Source organism: Brettanomyces bruxellensis, chromosome 3 (genome assembly GCF_011074885.1).
Source record: "Brettanomyces bruxellensis chromosome 3, complete sequence".
Lineage (NCBI taxonomy): Eukaryota > Fungi > Ascomycota > Pichiomycetes > Pichiales > Pichiaceae > Brettanomyces > Brettanomyces bruxellensis.
In genome coordinates this window covers 196,127-216,639 of record NC_054684.1, presented here as the reverse complement: position 1 = coordinate 216,639, position 20,513 = coordinate 196,127, and the positions used below count along the sequence as shown (strand labels likewise).

The 20,513-nt window shown below is 35.1% G+C and overlaps 8 protein-coding genes and 1 non-coding gene across 9 annotated transcripts; 5 read left to right on the top strand and 4 right to left on the bottom strand.

The window, feature by feature from the left end:
- Positions 1–587: 587 nt before the first annotated feature.
- On the top strand, positions 588–1,402 carry BRETT_000076 (uncharacterized protein; the record flags this gene model as incomplete). Its single annotated transcript, XM_041278649.1, has 3 exons — positions 588–622; positions 890–951; positions 978–1,402. The coding sequence occupies 3 exons, from the start codon at positions 588–590 to the stop codon at positions 1,400–1,402; spliced, it is 522 nt and encodes a 173-aa protein (XP_041134844.1).
- A 1,117-nt stretch (positions 1,403–2,519) lies between these two features.
- BRETT_000075 (uncharacterized protein) lies at positions 2,520–3,557 on the top strand (the record flags this gene model as incomplete). Its single annotated transcript, XM_041278648.1, has 1 exon — positions 2,520–3,557. The coding sequence occupies one exon, from the start codon at positions 2,520–2,522 to the stop codon at positions 3,555–3,557; it is 1,038 nt and encodes a 345-aa protein (XP_041134843.1).
- A 214-nt stretch (positions 3,558–3,771) lies between these two features.
- On the bottom strand, positions 3,772–4,839 carry BRETT_000074 (uncharacterized protein; the record flags this gene model as incomplete). Its single annotated transcript, XM_041278647.1, has 1 exon — positions 3,772–4,839. One exon carries the CDS (start codon positions 4,837–4,839, stop codon positions 3,772–3,774), a length of 1,068 nt encoding a protein of 355 aa, XP_041134842.1.
- Positions 4,840–6,012: 1,173 nt separating this feature from the next.
- Positions 6,013–7,389, top strand: BRETT_000073 (uncharacterized protein; the record flags this gene model as incomplete). The annotated part of the gene is made up of 1 exon (XM_041278646.1): positions 6,013–7,389. One exon carries the CDS (start codon positions 6,013–6,015, stop codon positions 7,387–7,389), a length of 1,377 nt encoding a protein of 458 aa, XP_041134841.1.
- Positions 7,390–8,202: 813 nt separating this feature from the next.
- On the bottom strand, positions 8,203–9,789 carry GUA1 (GMP synthase (glutamine-hydrolyzing); the record flags this gene model as incomplete). Its single annotated transcript, XM_041278645.1, has 1 exon — positions 8,203–9,789. One exon carries the CDS (start codon positions 9,787–9,789, stop codon positions 8,203–8,205), a length of 1,587 nt encoding a protein of 528 aa, XP_041134840.1.
- A 4,588-nt stretch (positions 9,790–14,377) lies between these two features.
- BRETT_000071 lies at positions 14,378–14,471 on the top strand. Its single transcript has one exon. It is a non-coding gene; the product is annotated as a tRNA-Ser (tRNA).
- Positions 14,472–14,637: 166 nt separating this feature from the next.
- BRETT_000070 (uncharacterized protein) lies at positions 14,638–15,258 on the top strand (the record flags this gene model as incomplete). Its single annotated transcript, XM_041278644.1, has 1 exon — positions 14,638–15,258. One exon carries the CDS (start codon positions 14,638–14,640, stop codon positions 15,256–15,258), a length of 621 nt encoding a protein of 206 aa, XP_041134839.1.
- Positions 15,259–15,620: 362 nt separating this feature from the next.
- On the bottom strand, positions 15,621–16,664 carry BRETT_000069 (uncharacterized protein; the record flags this gene model as incomplete). The annotated part of the gene is made up of 1 exon (XM_041278643.1): positions 15,621–16,664. The coding sequence occupies one exon, from the start codon at positions 16,662–16,664 to the stop codon at positions 15,621–15,623; it is 1,044 nt and encodes a 347-aa protein (XP_041134838.1).
- A 1,090-nt stretch (positions 16,665–17,754) lies between these two features.
- BRETT_000068 (uncharacterized protein) lies at positions 17,755–18,723 on the bottom strand (the record flags this gene model as incomplete). The annotated part of the gene is made up of 1 exon (XM_041278642.1): positions 17,755–18,723. The coding sequence occupies one exon, from the start codon at positions 18,721–18,723 to the stop codon at positions 17,755–17,757; it is 969 nt and encodes a 322-aa protein (XP_041134837.1).
- Positions 18,724–20,513: the final 1,790 nt, after the last annotated feature.

Below are 20,513 nucleotides of genomic sequence, written 5' to 3'. Positions count from 1 at the left end.
ATACGTTTTCCACGAGAGGAAAATTTTCCGAAATGTAAGAAAGAGAGGAATTTTTTGGAATAGGTGAAGGCTTGATAAACGATAAATTTGCGACTTATAAGTGTTCGTGTTGTACCTTTATACAGTTTTGGCTTTCTCTTTTTTAGACAAAATGTTAGCCTCACTTTTGGTTCCTTAATTATGTATTCAACTGACGAAAAGTTTGAGAATATATGCCAAAAATACCCAATAGTGGACTGTCATAATGATTTCCCCTATGCTTGCCGGGTTAAACTTCATTATAAGCTCCACAACCAGGGAGAAAAGTTTAATTTCAATTCTCATTTTAATACCCAAACCGACTTGACCAAACTCCTTGAAGGGCATGTTGGCGTCCAATTTTTTAGCTGTTGGATTGAATGTGGTAACGAAGGAAAGAAAGAGTATGATTTTAATCAACAGTTGACTGTCGTCTGAGATACTATGGAACAAATAGATTTAATAAAGAGATTATGCGATGAATATCCAGATTATTTGGGTTTTGTAAAGAGTGCGGATGAAGCATCCAACGTATTTTCGAGTAATAAAGGTAAAAAATATCTGTTACCATGGGTGTTGAAGGATTGCATCAAATTGATTTGTCGTTTGGAGTTTTAAGGCTTTACTACGAACTGGGTGTCAGATATATCACTCTAACTCATAATTGAGATAATCCATTCACAACAGTTGCTTCTACTGTGGCTGCTAGTGGGAAAGATAAAGGGTTAAGCAGAGTCGGTGAACAATGTATAGCCGAAATGAATCGGCTTGGGATGCTCGTTGATCTCAGCCATGTGTCACATAAAACCATGGTAGATGTGTTAGAAATTACAAAAGCGCCTGTTATCTTCACTCATATCTCAGCGTATAGCTTGACAAATCATGAAAGAAATGTTAGAGATGATATCCTAGATATGGTTAAAAAGAATGATGGTGTCATATGTGTCACTTTTGTCCAGAATTTGTGAGTCATTCGGATCACAGTGATATTTCTATCAACGATGTTGTGGACCATGTAATTTATATTGTTAAAAGAATTGGTTGGAATCATGTAGGACTGTGTGGTGATTTCGATGGTATGGAGAAAGGACCGTTTGGCCTTGAAAACACTTCAAAATATCCATATCTTGTTAAAAAGGTTTCGGACGTAACAGGTGCTTCGGAAAACGATATCGCTAAGTTTATGGGCCTGAATGTTTTGTGCGTATGGAAGGAGTGTGAAAAAGTGGCAAAAGTTTTAAAAAAGGTTTGTCCGCAACCGATTGACATTAATTGGAACGAAAGAAAATGGGTTTTTCCAAAATATGCAAAGGATATTCTAAATATGTATTCAGGTGCCAAAGATCAAGAAAATAACGTGTATACAGACACTACTAAGCCTTAGATATGATCGTTTGGGATTCAGCAGAGTGTTTTTATAATACATGTTTTCCTTATTACTAACTATTTTGAATATTGTAATATTTCTTTAATCACCTTGAAGTGTGACACCGCTTACTTTATGAAATGCTCATAGGCTAGTAAGTGCATTGACTATTTTAAGACTAAAGAAATGAAAAAGATAAAAAATAGAGGCAAAGATAAAAAACATACATACGTAGAAATGCGCACGCTTAAAATATTCAATTCTTATGAGTGAGTTTTTCTGAGGCATAAAGCAAGGCCCTGTATACGCGACTTATCAACAAATATATTACAGCTATACTGTATCCCTTGTACATACCTCCGTTCTTTTTTACCATGTTTTATAATATTTATTACTTGATATGACATCACTAATCCATAGATCTCTCCCACGATGAACACTTGTGAAGCTGTATATTATTTGCTGTTTCGTTGGATTATACATTTGCGCGCTTTTCCAACCTAGATTGTATTTACATACTGGATCTTCTAAAATGAATGATAGTTTTGGAAAAAATGAGGTGGCCTGTCGTATTAACTTGCAAGTGAAAACGAAGGTTATTTTTCCAGTTACATGCTACACACAGAAAAAAGCAATATTACAATATATTTTGATTAATCAATTTTCTTTTCCACCATTTTCCTTCTCTTCCAACGTGCTTTACCCAAGGAAAGTAGGTAAGAAGTGTAAAAGTGAATTTATCGAGCCCAAATTAATTATAGTTTATTTTTCTGGATTATTAATAAGTGTATTGTGATAACCTTAATAATGCTTATTTTTCGCTACATTGGACACAATTATAATAGTAAACTTTCAATTTTTGGCAGATTACCGGCACCACAACTAACTACCATCAAATTTTTTTTATATAACGATGAACTATTATAATTCAAGTTTCAATATCCGCATTTATTACACTGCCTTGTCGGCAAAATCTCTTACTAACAATACGAAAAAGGATTTTGCTTACCCGTAATTGAGCATTATATAAAGAACATGAAGTTTCAAAATGTGCTAGTCTTGTAATTTCATTCTCTTTGTTATCCATTTTAACACAAAATATTTTGTATAGACTAAGTGCAAAAAGCAACTAATAATGTCTCAATCAAATGAGTATGTTGTCCTTGGGGCCGGTATCACTGGTCTTTACACCGCATACTGTCTCATTAATGAAGCCAAAGTTTCTCCTCACCACATTACTGTCATCGGAGAGCACTTACCGGGTGATGGCTCTATAAATTATACTTCACCTCGTGCAGGTGGCAATTTTTCATGTATCACCCCGGATGATGATGATACATTGGAGTTTGATAAATACACTTACACGCATCTTGAGGATTTGCAAAATAATATTGGAGGAGCTTCTAAAGGTATTGATCACCGACAAACTACTGAATACTGGGATGTCTATCCAGGTGATAAAAAGATCAATTCTTTGAAGTCGTATTTGAAAAAATTGAAAGTTATCCCTAATGTTCAATTACCTGCCGGTGTTGCATATGGAATTAAATACACCACTTGGAATTTTTTCTGTCCATTCTACATTCAAAGTATTGCAAAGTATTTGAGATCTAAGGGTGTGACATTCATCAAAAGAAAATTGACACATATTTCCCAGGCATACTTGCCTAGAACCAAAGTCGTGTTTAACTGTACAGGATTGGGTTCTTTCTCCATTTCAGGTGTTAAAGACTCTAACGTTTATCCTACAAGAGGCCAAGTCCTCGTGGTTCATGCACCACACATTCAAGAGAATAGAATGCGATGGGGAGAAGATTATGCAACATACATTATTCCTAGGCCACATTCAAATGGACAATTGGTTCTTGGTGGTTTTTTGCAGAAAGATAATTGGACAGGTGACACTACTTTAGAACAAAGCAAGGATATCATCAAAAGAACTACTACGTTGATGCCAGAAATTTTGGATCATCCCTTAGATATTTTGGCTGTTTCTGCTGGTTTACGACCAAGTAGATACGGTGGTACAAGAATTGATGTACAAAGAATTGATGGAAAGCTTCTTATTCATAATTATGGAGCTTCTGGCCATGGCTTTCAAGCTGGTCTTGGAATGGCTCATAGAGCTGTTCGGCTGCTACTTAAAGAACAGCAGCTATCGCCAAAATTGTAAGGAAAGACCACACATTATATTTATTGAAAAAGTGCAAGTCAAGTTAAGATTATTCTGATGCTGCGCAGCTAATAGTTGTTTTTTTATATTGCACTAAATATTGTTATTTGTTATTATTATTAATAAATATTTCTTAAAGTAAGAGCAATTATTAGCAAAAGAAAATGAGTTTTGCTTCTACAATTTGTTTAACTGGTCATGGGTACTAACTAGATCACCAATATCTCCAATCTCCCACATAAGTGCATCCAATGGATTCTTCAATATTGTCTCTTGATTTGAAATTAATAAAATTCTTCACCGTCATGTTTTTTAAAAGAGCAGAATCGTTGGTTGTCAGTAATCCAACACCTTTTCCGCCCAGCGTCGCTTTAAAGCTTTCGAATCCTAGTTTTTCGAGTCTGTTTTCCAATTCTGTCAGAACTTCTGGCTTAATGCCATCTCTCAAAAGCGTAATAGCACAACCACCTCCACCAGCACCGGTAAGCTTTGTCTCACCAACATGCAGTTCGTCACAATTTAATTTAATACGTTCCAAATTTGGATGTGAAACACCAAGTGAAACAAGCAGCCCATGATTAATCCTAATTAACTTTAAAAGTTCATCCTTACCATTGGCATTTAAAAATGGTCTAAGCATCAGATTATATGCTTCTCTAGCTATATCTTCCATAGCATCTAATATATGAGCCGTACTCTTAGGATAGTCTGCCACAAGCTTAGAAACGTTTGCCACTAATGTCGCAGTTCTTCTGGGAGTTTTGGTATTGGTAAGAAGGAGATTCATCGGTGGCAAATTTCTCATTGCTGTTCTGACACTTGGGAGAGAGTTACCTCTTCTTTGAAACATCACTGCACCGCCGTGTGAAGCGACTGCGTTATCAATCCCACTTGGGTTTCCATGAATGCATTTTTCCCCCATGAATGACCATTTATCGATAAAGTTGCATTCATCGGAATCGTTTGTTATTTTACTATCCCGGTAAAATGTCGCCTCCTTAATATGGCCTCCAATATATCCAAATGCTGATGCAAGGCAAACAGACATAGAAGCAGAGGAACCTAGACCTGCCCCTATTGGAAGGGTTGATCTCATAGTGAACGTTAAACCCCCAGGAGTACTTCTGGGGCATAAAGAAACGAAAAGATAAAGGAATGCATAAGCAGCTCCATAATGAAGAGGAGAGTCTATAGCCGAAAGTAATGGACCAAGATCACTAATTAATTCTGGGTCAAGATTCTTTGGTGGTAACACATGTGGCGTATCGCTCTTTGGCGCCATATGAAAGGGCAGGTCACTTTTCTTCCAATGGCAATGAAAATCAATGTCAGGAAATTCAAGGCAGATATAATCCGACTCTGTCTCATCCTTGCTAACTAATAAATATGTACGAAGAGATAATGCGGCAGCAATGGCTGGCTAATTTCATTTAAAGCAAATGTTAGCATGTTAACGTGGCATAAAATGGTTAAGCGCTTAATTCATGATATTACATCCACATTTTAATGAATATAAATTTCAGATACTTACTCTATTATAGACAGCTGAATGCTCCCCAAAAATTATAACCTTTCCTGGAGCACTTGTAACGAAAGGGAACTGCACAGTCATATTGAAAGGAAAGGTATCAGAATGATGACGAAGTCAAATTAAATAAATAGTGCAATAATATACCTTAAAAATAAATAACAGTCTTCAGAGTTAGCTCGCCAAGGAGATTTCTCTGCAACAGAGCAACGAATGTATCCAGATTTATATCCAGAGCGTTATTAGTGAGGTGAGAGAAGGTTTCAACGACCTAGAACAAAAGGAAAAGAAAAGGATACCTGGAAAGTTAGTAAATATCTGGTGAAATGGGTCAATAAAATTTTATTGGTTTTTTTTCTTTTTTTCTTTTTTTCCCTAACTTTGCAGCTGGAAGTTAAATTTTCCATTGTTCTCTAGCGTTATTATGCTAAAAATGGTAAATAAAAGAAGATCCCTACGCCTGATAAATAATACTCTCGCGAATTTAATTTATGCTGAAGATAAACGATGGGAACGAGGATTGAAATTAGTCTCATCTGCTGTTGAATAAAAAGGATTCTACCCCATTTTTGCATAAATCATTACCAACAAGAAGAAACAAATATATATGTTACGTAAATTTAAGATCAACATTGTTATGTTCCATTTGATGATGTTATACAAAGACCATATACACTCAGAATTCAATATTTTAGCACATTAGTGAATCAAGGCTTAGTTAAGCTTATGAGAATTTGAAATAATAAAAAATTTTCGACTTAATTATGTATACATCCGTACACGTTTTCATCAAAAAAATTTTCAGATCTCTATTTTCCCCAGACACATGAAGCGACAATAATGATCTCTTGCATGCCTTTCCTTGCTATTTAGTTTTATAAACTTACATTACTCTGTATACATTTTGTACAAGAATCATATATGAAAATGTCTGATGGTCTTGAGAGCAATAAAGGTCAAGTGAAAATAAAATTTATCACTCGAGAAGAGGATAGCTCACTTCATGTAAGTCCAAACCCATTATTCGTTCCCGTCACTTTGAAGCGGTTTGGACTTTCAGAAATTGTGAATCATCTTCTTGAAACAGAAAGTCCAATTCCATTTGATTTCATCATTAATGGTACTATATTGAAAGGAAGTTTGCATGACTATCTTTTGCAAAATGGTCTTTCATCCGAAGCTTTTATGACAGTTGAATATACAAGAGCTTTATTACCTCCTCGATTCTTGGCTAGTTTCAGTAATGAAGATTGGATTTCATCGATAGATGCATTGGGAACGATGGCAACAGATGGAGGCAATGGTGAAGTAGTTACGGCCCCAAAAATTTTGACAGGCTCCTACGATGGTATTGTTCGCATTTACAATCTGCATGGTAAGGTTGAGACCCAACTCTCTGGACATAGGCAGCCGGTTAAGGCAGTTAAGTTCATCAGTCCAACAAAATTTGTTAGCGCTGGTATGGATAGAGAGGTTCGCCTTTGGAAGGCTGGGACTGTGGGGGAAGAGGATCTCGGAAAGGAAACACAAAATGGAAAGACTATTGCGCTTTTGAGTTATCATAAATCGTCTATTTCATCATTGGCCGTGAATTTGTCTTCGTCGAGAATTATATCTGGATCGTATGACAATACATTAGCAATCTGGTCAACAAAGCCAAAGCAAATGTCTACTTCTAATCCATTAGAAGATTTGGACTCTAGGAAGGGAAATATGTCTTCGGCTTCTAGGAAAAGGTTAAAGTTGGCGGTGGGAGACTCGACAATTAAAAGAAAAAGTCCTTTAGCTGTACTTGAATCGCATGTGAGGCCTGTCGAAGATGTAATTTTTGATACGAACGATGATACAGTTGGATATTCCGTTTCCCAGGATCACACCGTTAAAACTTGGGACTTTGTGACGGCTAAATGTGTAGACACTAGAAGAACGAATCATCCATTACTATCTGTTACCGCTTTACCAAATTTGCATTTACTTGCCACTGGTTCCTCCGCAAGACATATAAATTTGCACGACCCAAGATCTTCTAAAATTACAAACTCCAAATTAGTCGGGCATAGGAATTTTGTCTGCTCTTTGAAGGTACCATCAAATAATGATTACATGATTCTTTCGGGATCACATGATGGAACAGTCAAGGTTTGGGATGTAAGAACTAACAGCGCAATATATACCATCACTAGAGAATCTGAAGATCCAGCTACAAAAGTATTTGCCGTTGGTTGGGAGAAAGACATAGGAATTATTAGTGGTGGAAATGATAAAAAGCTTCAAATTAATTCGGAGGCAGAATTCAGAAAGTGAGCATTAATGTATAATTATAGATATAAGTTAATAAACAGTAATCATTCATTCATAAGTACTAACTTTTTTTTCTTTTTCTTTTATACACAAATTTCTCCCATCGCCAACCGTTTTCAAATTCGCCATTCTATTCATTCAGCCCTAAAAATGTTTAGGAAATGATTTGTATATTAAATCCGGGCAGAAAATGATTTGAATACTTAAACTTTTCAGCTCGAAACACTTTCGTTTTTGATAATGTCTAAAGTAATCTCGATTGGGACTGATATTCATTTATTAGGAAGATTCAAAAATATACTTCTAAGGAATGGATCTCTTGCAGAGTTTAAAACAAGACGATTATGTCAGAAAATCTTAAATAAAAAGTACGAACTTCCGGTATTCAAGATGTATATGGATAAGAATGATATTGATTCATGCTCGGAGATAATTGCGGGAGCATGGTGTGTGAAGGAAGCAATATATAAATGCCTAGATCATCAAGATCAAGTGACTTTTTCTATGGCTCAGTGGTGGAAGTCTCATGATGTCAATGGGAAGCCAGTTATAGGTAATGAGAATTACTTCAAAGGTGAAAAAGGAAAAGCCGAAGAGTTTTTTTGTACTGTAAGCCATGATGGATCTTACATAATATCAACAGTACTTCGACAGAAAAAGTGAATTTTTTGTCAGCACTATCTTATCTTGTCTTATACTTTAAATTTGCGTACAGAATCTAGGTTTTTTATATTACGAATGAAAAATATTAAACACACTTTAAATTGTGAGTGAATTTTTACACCTGTGTCCCACAGATAAATTAAAATAAAGAGCTCATTCCCACTCAACGGTAGCAGGAGGCTTAGAAGTGATATCATATGTAACTCTTGAAACACCATTAACCTCGTTCACAATTCTAGATGCAACTCTCTTCAAGAAATCCGCAGGAAAAACAAACCAATCGGCCGTCATGAAATCGACAGTTTCAATGGCTCTTAAGGCAATAACTTGTTCATACATTCTTTGATCACCCATCACACCAACAGATCTAATAGGAAGTAAGCATGCAAACGCTTGAGATATCTTTCTGTAAAGACCAGCCTTCTTAATTTCGGTAATAAACACATCATCTGCTTCTCTTGCAATCTCTACTTGTTTTGGGGTGACCTCGCCCAACACACGTATTCCAAGACCCGGACCTGGGAATGGATGCCTCCAGACAAGGTCTTCAGGTATATCCAAAAGTTCACCAAGATGGCGAACTTCATCTTTAAAAAGTTCCCTCAAAGGTTCGATCAAGCTTAGCTTCATGTTGTCAATCAATCCTCCCACATTATGATGGGATTTGATAGTTTGAGACGGGCCCTTAAATGAAACGCTCTCGATAACATCAGGATATAATGTGCCCTGAAGTAAGTACTTGATCTGAGATCCATCCTTCGGTTTGATTTGATTAGCAACTCGTTCAAAAACATGTATGAAAGTATGTCCGATTACCTTCCTCTTCTTCTCAGGGTCAGTGACACCCTTGAGATTGCCTAAAAATTCTTTCCCTGCATCAACAACAACTAAATTTATTCCCAATCCTTCATCCAATGCATGCTTCACATTTTCAGCTTCGTTTTTTCTCATCAAGCCATTGTCCACAAAAATAGCGTGAAACCTGTTACCTATTGCCTCTTTCATAAGTCTAGATGCAACAGACGAATCAACGCCACCAGAGACAGCTCCAATAGCCTCGGCTGTAGGTCCGACTGTATCTCTAATTCTTTTAACAGCAGTCTGGATAAAGTTCTCCATAGTCCAGTTTTGTGGAGCCTTACATATATTCACTGCAAAGTTTTTGAGTAATCTTTTACCCTGAACGGTGTGTGTGACCTCTGGGTGAAATTGAATACCATATATAGGTTTCGAGACATGGCTGATTCCAGCAAATGGTGTGTTGTCTGTGTTTGCCACAGTCTTGAACCCGTCTGGGAGCTTAGTTAACTTGTCGTGATGTGACATCCAAACTTTAGAGTTATCTGTTCCCTTAAAAAGAGGGCAAGAGCTGTCCAAAACATTAATATTTGCAGGTCCATATTCTCTTTTTGTTCCCCTGCTAACTGACTTGTTGTTGAGCCATGCAATCTCTTGCATACCATAGCAGATTCCAAGGATTGGAACGTTAAGATCAAAAATCGATGGGTCGACATGAGGGGCATCGTCTTCATAAACTGAGTATGGGCCACCAGATAAAATAATACCAATCGGTTTAAACTTCAAAGTACTTATCTTCTGAGTACATGGAAGCATTTCAGCGTAGACATGAATTTCTCTTAACCTTCTAACAATAAGATGGGAATATTGTGATCCAAAGTCCAAGACCAAAATGGTATCAAAGGACTTGGTTATCTCGGATGTTTTATCGATAGAGCTCATTACGATCTGTTCGTATCCAATAATTACTGAAAAATGTCTTGGTTGCTTTTAAATGCTCCTGAAGAGGGTATATGTAGGAAAAAAAGATTGATCAGGTAAGTTTCTCCTCTAGTTGAAAAACCAAATTAAGTTGAGCGGTAAATTTTTGGTGAAAAAAAAATTTTCCGTTAAATTAGGCTACCCGAGTCATTTTGTAAAATTTGATTGTTTTTCTTTTGGGATTGGAGAGATCGTTACTTCAAGAAACCACAACCACGTATACTTTTGTTTTCCTATGCATCCTTGGGTTGTAAATTATACACTTTTAAGCTAGTCATGAATAGCATTTCTTTTGGCGGTTATGATGCAACAAAGAATCAGGAAATCGCAAATAATTTTTATTCAATTGATAACAGCCCCTCACGGTTAAATATTATAATTCAATCGTATTATTTAGGTTGATTATGAAATTTCCCTCTAACTAGTATATTGAGTGTTTTTAAGGCTAAAGAAATGAAAAGGATAAAATTAAAAAAGATAAAGAGCACAAAACACTAATAAAAAGGGGATGTGCGCATTCTTGAATACATTTAATCCCTTTGAGGAAGGTATTGTTGGTATAGTGCAAAGTAGAGTAGTTTATATGGACACGACTGTCAAATACTGTATTATATCAATGCTCCTTAAATTGTGGATATATTGAACAGAATAATATCTTTGCCACAAGGTGCCTTTTAAGTGCCCAAGCAGTACGAATTTCATATTCCATCTGTATTCCTGTTATGTAGATTGATGTGAGACTTGTTATGATATGGCTACCTGATATGGCTACCTAGTATTTTCAAGACTGGAAAAAGAGGACCTATTAGGGAAAACGGGGTGATTAATATGTCCAACTGCTAGTTCGAAAAATATTAAATAGCATTAACTACGACGGTTTTTATTATAAAGTGAATTTTGTTTATACATAGTCAAAATCATCCTCCATAAAGTTCTAATAGCAAGACTATAAACAAACAAATGCAATAAATGTATACAAGTTCGCACATAAATTTTTAAATCATGAATGAATGGATATTTATGCATCAGTTAATTTACTCTTTTCCCTTTTTATTGTACTGTACATCTTTATAATTTGGCCTGAAACTGCCCACTCATCGAAAGGTCTCTCCTGAAAATTCTGAGTAACGCTAATGATCAATCAATAAAATTATGTATACACTAACCTAAAATGATAAAATATGAGAGATACACTAATACAGTCGGTTGATTTAAAAACTAAGTGCGAAGCCGATTACTTTACATAAAATTTTGGTATTAAAATATAAGGTGAAGGAGATAAAGAAGAAAGCCTAAAAAGTAGAAATGGTAAAAAGAGGAAAGTATGATGTGCACATGTTTGAATGCCTTCGATCACGTTGAGTGAGGATTTTGTAGATGTAAAGCAAGGCGGTGTGCGAAGTTTTTAGATGCACTATATGCGCTATATGGGAGCCAATCATACCCATCATAATGTTTTGTATTTTTTGGCAGTTATTTAGTAGCCTCCACTTTACTTATATTTTATAATCATCAGCCAAGCACTTTTTCAAATACGTAAAATATTTCACTCCTGAAATTGTGGAATTTGGAACATGTAACCGGCATCTTCAGAATGCAGAAGTACATTCATGTCAATCAGAATAAAGGAATTATAGGTGTAATAACCTCTTTAGGTCAAGCGCATGTATTAAAAATAATATGAGGAGCAATAATAAGGAAAACAATATAAATATGAAATTCTCCTTTATAAAAGTGTCGTGTTCAATAATTTAGCGTTAAGTAAAAGTTAGTTTATCTTCTAGATAAGAAAAGAACATATGTACATCATTGATTTCAATGATCCCTTCGCGCCAAATTTGTTAGATGACAGCCCTGAATAGGGCTTTCCTAACAATTATATGTGAGAATTCACTCCTTCTCGTGAAGGGGGAACAGAAAATTTTCTCTTGTCCTTTATATAACACTTGACAGTATTTCATACCGATATAAGAGGATAACTAACAACTATCTTTTGATCATCGCAAGATAAATAAGCTGATATTACGTGGAAATACTAGAAACTGATCTATAAATATTTCTGGTGGTATACATTCGTACCCTACCTTTCTTTCATATATATTCTCTATTCTCGAGTGCCTAGCCTTACTACTTCGTGGTTATCATAGAGTCTCCCTCCCATTAGCGATATTTCAGTTTCTGTAAACATTTGTACATTGATTCTCAAGTGTGTCGTCTAACAAAAATTAATAAAAAATATATTTCGGCTATTAGTTAAAAAGTGTTGTTAGTATGCGCTAATATTTGGTTGAGTTACGTAATCTGGAATGTGAATTTGGTGAACGGATGTGATTCTGATTTGTATGGTGATTGGTCTTTAATACGGATTGAAGAGGAAAGCAAGAAAGGTTAGTTAAACGAAAAGATGGTTGAGAAAAAGGTATTTCTCATTGGTTGATTAAGTAATCAAACAATGAAAATTGAGGAACTCAGGAAACCATCAGAGAAAAGTTTTTTGTTTATAATTAAGGGCTTTGCCACTTCTGTGCAGATGAAATATGCATGATGAAACGGTCATGTGGAATAACGAAAGTTAACGAAGTTAAGCTAGTTATTAAGGGACCAACCTACTGATATTATTTCTACTACAGAGAATTAGTATTAGCTGCTTATTTACGTAATTAGTATATAAAGGAAGCTTTCAATAAATCTCGGATTGCAACAAAAAGAAGTAAACAATTGTGCTGAATAAACATATTTTCCTCAACAATTTTATATAACTGACCAAGCATTTTAATATCAAAACTTCTGAAGAGAAAAAGAGCGGAAGTATAAAAATGATAAAGGTTGAAGAAGAAGAGCAAAAACAAAATGTTAATTATGCTTAAATAGCATTTTTAACCTTATATTAGGAGGATTTGGAGTCGAAAGATGGTCTCTTAACAACTTCGAAACGTATCAAATGAATACAAAAAGCGATTGCTAATATATTATGGTCAAATATGTTGATGATTTACCCATTTTAAACTGCAGCTAAATAAGTTAATAGCATATAGAGCATCATACTATCAGACATGTAAAATTATAACTAAGATTTTTGATCCCGGAACCCATAAATGAAAAGTTCAATCTAAGCATGGATATGTATCGTATGTAGATAATCGACTCGTCTACACTCAAATACGAGGATATTAATGTGAAAGCTGACAATCTTGCCGACTGGGTGTATTCATACGAGAAGCTCTATATTATATCACTATCACAGAGTTTGAACCAGACTTTTTCCTGCTGGGATGAGGTCTTGAAGCTCCGCGATTACGTGAACACGCCTAAGAGCAGTATTAGCCTATTATTATCATACGTCAATAGATTCACTCGTTTTAAAATCTGAACTTATACTTAGATAGCAATGAGCTCAAATAATATTTAATTAAAAACATCCTAAAGAAAATGCATTAATTGTGTACGTTAAAAAGTCAGCAAAATAAGATTTATCAATGGTGATAATTATGTCCTCAGAATTAAGCATTTTTCTTTATAATTGTAATAGTTTATTTAATTGGTTTAAGTGTGACGCCGATTACTTTATGAAGTTTTTGTTATAACTAGTATTGAGTGTTTTTAAGGCTAAAGAAAGGAAAAGTATAAAAGTAAAAATAACTAAGTAAGAAGGTAAAATGAACTGGATAAAAAGGGAAATTGCACATATTTAAATACCTTTGATCCTTATGAGCGAGGTTTTCTTGGGCATAAACAAGGCAGGGCAGCTTTATGTAGACGCGACTCTCGATGCATCTATTACATTCTCTTTTGTATATCATTATACATACTCTTTATTACATACTACAATAAATATTGAAACACTATATAAATCTGGTAACACTAACTTTAACATCACTCTTCTGCTTATACGACAACCTAGACAATAGACCTCGTTCTTCTTAGAAACGCATTGTTCTATTTTTCTATTGTTTTGACAGAAGAGACTAGACCAGAGAGCCTATTTTGCAATACAACTAGTTCGACCCCACTTGATGGTGACAGAGTAAAGGAAGTAGTTTCATTTTCTTCTATGGTGACACATACACAATTGTTAGAATGTTAAAGGCATTAACATTATCACACAGACCACTTGGTACATCTATATCCACCCACTTAGGTAACCGACCTTACAATTGTCTGAATCTCCCCGACTGCTAGGTTCTTAAAAGTTCTATTAAAGAAGGAGTTTGATAGCTAAAGCCTGGAGTAACTCATAAGGTCTCTCTTAACTTCGACAAAGTCAATAAAATAAATATATTAATACTTCAAATTATAAGCATATACAAGGGGGTGCTTCTATCTATATCCTAGTGAATACAAACTAGTTGATTATTTCATTATATATTACTTCCGCACTTACTTAAACTACATCATAACATTCTAAACACATTACTTTGTAACATATAATATTTCATCTTTTAGTGGTTTGATTCAACACTTCAAAACAAACACACAAATCACTTTGTACTTACATAATCTAAAGTAATGTAGGTTCAAACCAAAGCAGACCCCTTACATTTTGCAAATTGACAGCATGGCCGAGTGGTTAAGGCGTTTGACTCGAATCCCAAAGGGGTATCAAATGGACTTTGTCCGCGCAGGTTCAAATCCTGCTGCTGTCGTGTTTTTTGTTTTTCTACACCTCCTATATATTTTTTACATCCGTGGATTCTGTGCTTCAACTTATCTCTATGGAAAGAAATTATGTGTATTATTATATTATTTATGTGAATGGAAGCAAGAGCTTTCTTTTAGTTTATTGACAGGTATACATTTTAGGCAATCAACATGAGAGCGCCTTTAATTGCTATAGAGGGGCTTGATAGAAGTGGCAAATCCACTCAAACTTTAAAGCTAGTTAGAAGGTTGCAAGATAGTAATCGTTCTGTGAAATTACTGAAGTTTCCTGAGAGAACTACAGCTATCGGAAAGCTAATTGATCAATATTTGAAGGATAAGAAGTACAAACTTTCGGATGAATCTGTACATCTTTTATTCTCAGCTAATCGTTGGGAACTGCAGGATAAAATTATAGACCTATTAACAAATCAATATATTGTAGTTGTTGATAGATACGTGTATTCGGGTGTGGCATACTCAGGTGCCAAGGGTCTTAAGTTTCAGTGGTGTCTGAATCCAGATCTTGGTATGCCAAAGCCAGATGTTACCATATTTCTAAAGTTTAACGATATGCTTCAGGTGACAACAAGATCTGGTTTTGGTGAAGAAAGGTATGAAGAATCGGAATTTCAGAAGAAAGTTTGTGCACAATTTAAAAAATTTGAAGGATTTTCTGAATGGCATAACATTAATGTTGATAACAAAAGTATTGAAGAGGTTCATGATGAGATATGGAATTTAGTTGAGCCTGTGATAAATGGAATTAACAATGATATACAAACATTTTAAACATGCCTGCATCAATATTTAAACATACTTCGGCAAGCGTGTGTACAAAAGATATAAAATGAACAGAAAATGATAATGAATATAAGAAACAGATTGTACATAGATAAAGTAAAAATACACAGTTGATAACAACCAACTGAAAAAGATGAAAAAAAGAACACTAAAGAAAGACCCCAACAATGAGAAAAAAAAGGGTTTGAATAGAGAAGAAATAAGTGAAAGAGAAAGTCAATGTTTCGGAAAATAACAAGTAGGGCAATGTTACCGGAGAATAAACATTCACCATTTAAGGATTAATTGATATTTGAAGGGCCTGGTAAGATATGTTAAATTTTCCGGGTAATACATATATCTGCAATTAGTTACACGAATGCTAGATTAGCATAGAGTGAAATCAATGTGCAGAAGATAGCATCAATCAAAACCCAATTTCCAAAGGTGTTCCTTAAGAAAATCACACTTGTCAAAATAGCATGACGAGTATACTGATAAAGAAACTCCACAGAGCATTGCGTATTCGTAAATTCAAAATCTAAATCTCTCTGGATTTCAGTGGTATTAATTTGAGTCTTAAACACTATCAAGCCAACAAATAACTTTGCTAAAGCAAAGGTAAACGAATCGTACTCAAAATCATAAGTGAAGTTAACGTAGTACGAAAAAACTTTTGGAACAAAGAGAAAAGAAACGACCCAGAGTAAGGTAGAAGCAAAAGTAGTAGTGGAAATTGATGAGAAATCAAGTATGGACCAGTCAAGAATCGGTGATGGCAATTGAGCTTTAATAGTTGCGGGAATCCAAACTGCGGATTGAATCTGAGTGAACTGAAGCTCGTTCCACAATAAAACGAAAGATTCGAAAATAAATATGAGATCATTTATCGAGTATGGATCACTGAGATATTCTCTGGCCTCCTCATTCTTTTCCAAAACGAAAGCATGTAACTGTGCGATCTTTTCACATTCGACAAATGATTTCAATGGCGAACAAGTACACAAAGCACAATTATCCTTGGTTTTGGGTGTGTCTTCTGCATTGTCACTTTCTTCGGATTCTCCTAATTCTTCAGACTCTTGGACCTTTTTAAGGTCCTCTTCCTCGGTTTCGTCATCCTCATTGTCATACTCTTTTGCTTCCTCAGTATTCTCTTGCTCGGTTTCACCTTCACTTGAAACTTCTTCGGTAACCACAACAGCTTTTTTAGGCGATCCCGCTGCAGCTAGTCTTGAACTATGTGCTAAATCATAATATGGGGAACCTGGCTTAAACTCATCATAATGTTCTTGGAAGTAATCTTTAATTGTCGCATAAAAATCTCTTTTGATTCTGCATCCCGAAACATCAATCCCTAGGTTAGCAGCTATTTCAGCCAACTGGGCTTTTGTCTGCTTGGATAAGGTGGTCATTTTGAAGTTGCTTTTTTATTCCTTTTTTTCAAGACTTGAGCAGTTGAAATAGGTCAAAAGAAATATAGTTGAAGTATTGACTTTGTAAACAGAAGAATAAGGATCTATTGAGAAAAGGGGAAACAACACCAAAACGCGAGCATGAAAAAAATGGTGAAGAAAATATATGACAATTTTATGTAAGAAGAAAACAAGTAAAGTTGATGTACTAATACAAATAAATGTAAACAAACAGGCAACGTATCTCCTATAAACAGGCAATTGAAAATGCGCGCGGGCACAAATAAAATTTAACCAAAGTGTATGTAGATAGATGGCTTGCAGAAAAAAAATGAGGATACCTACTCTTCACCGCCAGAAGAATGAATTTTTTTTCTGGGTAAAATTAAAAAATACCTCTAGTTGTTTCATAAGCGTTTTATTTTTTGAAGAGGACTGAAGGATGCTCCTGTTGTTTATGTGCGCTAATATTTGGTTGAGTTACGTAATCTGGAATATGAATTTGGTGAACGGATGCGAAGCTTATTTAATGTTGGTCTTTAATAAGGATTGAAGAGGAAAGCAAGGAAAGTTTGTTAAACAAAAAGATGGTTGAGAATAAGGAAATAAACAATAGAAATAACTTGAGGAACCTAGGGAACCATCAGTTGAAAAGTTTTTTGTTTATAATTAAGGGCTTTGCCACTTCTGTGCAGATGAAATATGTATGATGTAAACGGTCATGTGGAATAACGAAAGTTAACGAAGCTAAGCTAGTTATTAAGGGACCAACTTACTGATATTATTTCTACTACATAGAATTAGTATTAGCTGCTTACTTACGTAATTATAATATAAAGAAAGCCTTCAATAAATTTCGGATAACAACAGCTTCTGCAGACGAAAAGGATACAATATATAGATATATATATATTTTCATTCTAAAAACCTAAGAAAAGCATAATGAATTTGAAATATATTTTATTTCGTCAAGATCTCTTGTAACATTTATTATCAGCTTTTCATGTAAATGATAAAGCAGAACAGTAATACAAACCTTAAAGTCACCACCTATCGCAAAGCTATGAAGCGTGCTAGATCGCAATGCTGTTCAGTCAATCTTTAAATTTAGCTTTTTGAAATTCCAATAATTTGACCGAATTGGATCTAATTTATCCGCCAAGAGGCCATAAATTCCGTTCGCCTTTTCCCAATCATTTTCTTTAGTGTATATGACCGCGAGAAGTTCAATTGCTGGAATTGAAATGTTCTCATCATTTTCAGTAAAACTGCTGATAAACTGTTTAAATTTGCATAAACTGGTTCCCGAGTTGTCGCAAATTCCTCGTAAATAATTCCATGAGGACGGATTTGTGGGTGACCTTTTGATCTGCTTTTTCACAAAATCGAATTCAGATTTTAAATCAACGGATGGCTTATCATAACCGAAAAGCAAAAAGAGTCTAAAGCTCCATGCCGAGTTGTTTCTGACGTCGTTCTTCAACATATTTGTGGTGAATGTCAATTCCGTAGGAGAATCATAAATGTTAAATCTTTTTACTAACCAACGTTTATATGACCAGACGTGATAATTTTTTTCATCCTTCGTAAGCATTATAGACAATATAGGATACTCTTCCTTTTCAAGAGAATATTTTCGTGCATCACCATCGTACCCGTACTTAATCAGCAGCTCTATTATAAGATGGCGATAATGCCATATCTGATAATTCTTTTGAATATTAAGAACCATTTTAGAACATTCCTGAAGTTCTTCCTGAAGAACTTGGACGACAGACTCATTATTCTCTTTCTTCCTCTGTTCAACAAAATGCTGTAATATGTGATACCGATATTGCCAAATCGAATAATGCGCAGAAACCTTGTGTATAATCACATATGTTAGATATAAAGCTCTTTCTGAAATTTCGTTCTTCATCATCAGAACTTTCATGCAAGACATTAATTCTCTGAACTCATTTGAATATAATATTTTACATACTGTACTTCCTTCTGTTCTGGGCGATTCCAATGGAATCGGCTCAACATCAGAAAAGTCATAATTACCGAAGGTCCTCATCTCTGAATTATATATATATTAATACTGAGGTCCGCCCGCAAGTACAATTCTTCCAAACATACATTCAATGATAAAGAACGAAATATTAATATTTGCAATATTTAATGATATCCAGAAGCTGAATAGCACCGAAAATATGTGAAATATAAAATCGATTCTAAAATAAAATAGTAATTATTTCTTCCCTCACATTATCAATTTTTTCCTTTTTTAAGATGTCACAATGTTTACTACGATACGCCTTATCATACACACATTGCAATTGACTCGAACAAATGCTCTGAACAAAATAATACAAATTTATCTTAAGGTTAATGTGCCTGTTGAAGCGCCCTTTTCCGACGCATCTTACTTTTGCAATCCTCGCAGTACCAGGCACCCTTGGGAGGTTCTTTTAATCCAGTACAGGGAAGATGGAACCATTCCTTTTCACAATCTTCACCATCACATCCAACCATCTCACCATATGAAACCTGGCCACAATAACAATATATGGGCTCACCTTTAGAATTCACCCTTCTGCGTGTCTTCTTCTTAGTTCCAGACTTGTTGGAACTGACACTTTGCTTTACATTCTCAGATGCGGGACTAATACTTCCTGCTAATGCTGTTGCTATGTCCGCGATCGTTGCATGACTATTGACGTGTACAATCGCTTCCGTAGATTTTGTATTCTCCTCTCCTTTCTTAGCTTCAATTCCTGCTTTTTGCATGGAATGATTATTCGGCTGTAAATTTCCAGAAATTTGGAGGGTATGCTCAAGGAGACTCGTACGATTCTTGTTGGTTCTTTCTTTTCTGGTGATCTTCTGCTTTTCCACATTCACCAAGCTAATTAAACTCTTTATATTCTTTTTCGGTTTCACTATTTTTGGCTTCTTGATATTAAAACGAAGTTCAGATTCTTCACTGTGATGCCTTCGCGTGTTACCATGGTGCGTATGAGAATGCAACTGATTCTGTGTGGAATCCAAATTTCGAACATGATTTTCAGTTCCATTGTGTCGTTTGCCATGTTTACCTTTTTGCTCCTCTTCCTGTCTTCTTCTCGTCAAAAGCACTTCATCTCTACTATCTGTCCTTCGTAAATAGACCTCTGTGGGTTCCATTGGTCTCATACATGGATCATGTAAAGGTCCAACTCTGATATCCTCTGGTATTTCATTGTCATATATAATCTTTGAGCATTGCTCAATCTTTTGAAGATGTTTGCTGGCTATATCAGAGGCGATGGTAGCCACATGCATCTTTTCTTCTAAACATGGCATGAGCTCTTTAATCAGTACCCTAATCTTCCGCAACAAAATCTCCCGCTTCGGATGTTCCTTATTCATTTCTAAAAATCGATGAATGTAAACTTTCAAATATGGAACTGTATATACGCATTTTGCATCGATTTCTTTGAGCAAAGTAAAATAGCTTACCAAGTCGTATGGAAAAGCGTCAAACGCATCTGTTATCTCATTCAGTCCAGGATAGAGGTCTGAAACATCAGAATTATTGATAAATTTCATTTTTGTCATCTCCAATAAGTATATTATTTATTCGCCGGTATTCCTTCTTCCTCCAACGTATAAATAAAGAATTTGAACCTTGTGATTGATTATTTCTTCGGCGTACGCTAGTTTCTTTTCCTTTATAAATAAAAAAGTAGGAAAGTTCAACAATTTTACAGAAACCAAATTTTGTGTAAGGATTATTTTAGATGGCGTATAAACCAGCATGATATTTCCTGTTGCAAAACGCCATGCTTTAGAGAAGTCAGGAAAGTTACAAACATACACAGATAT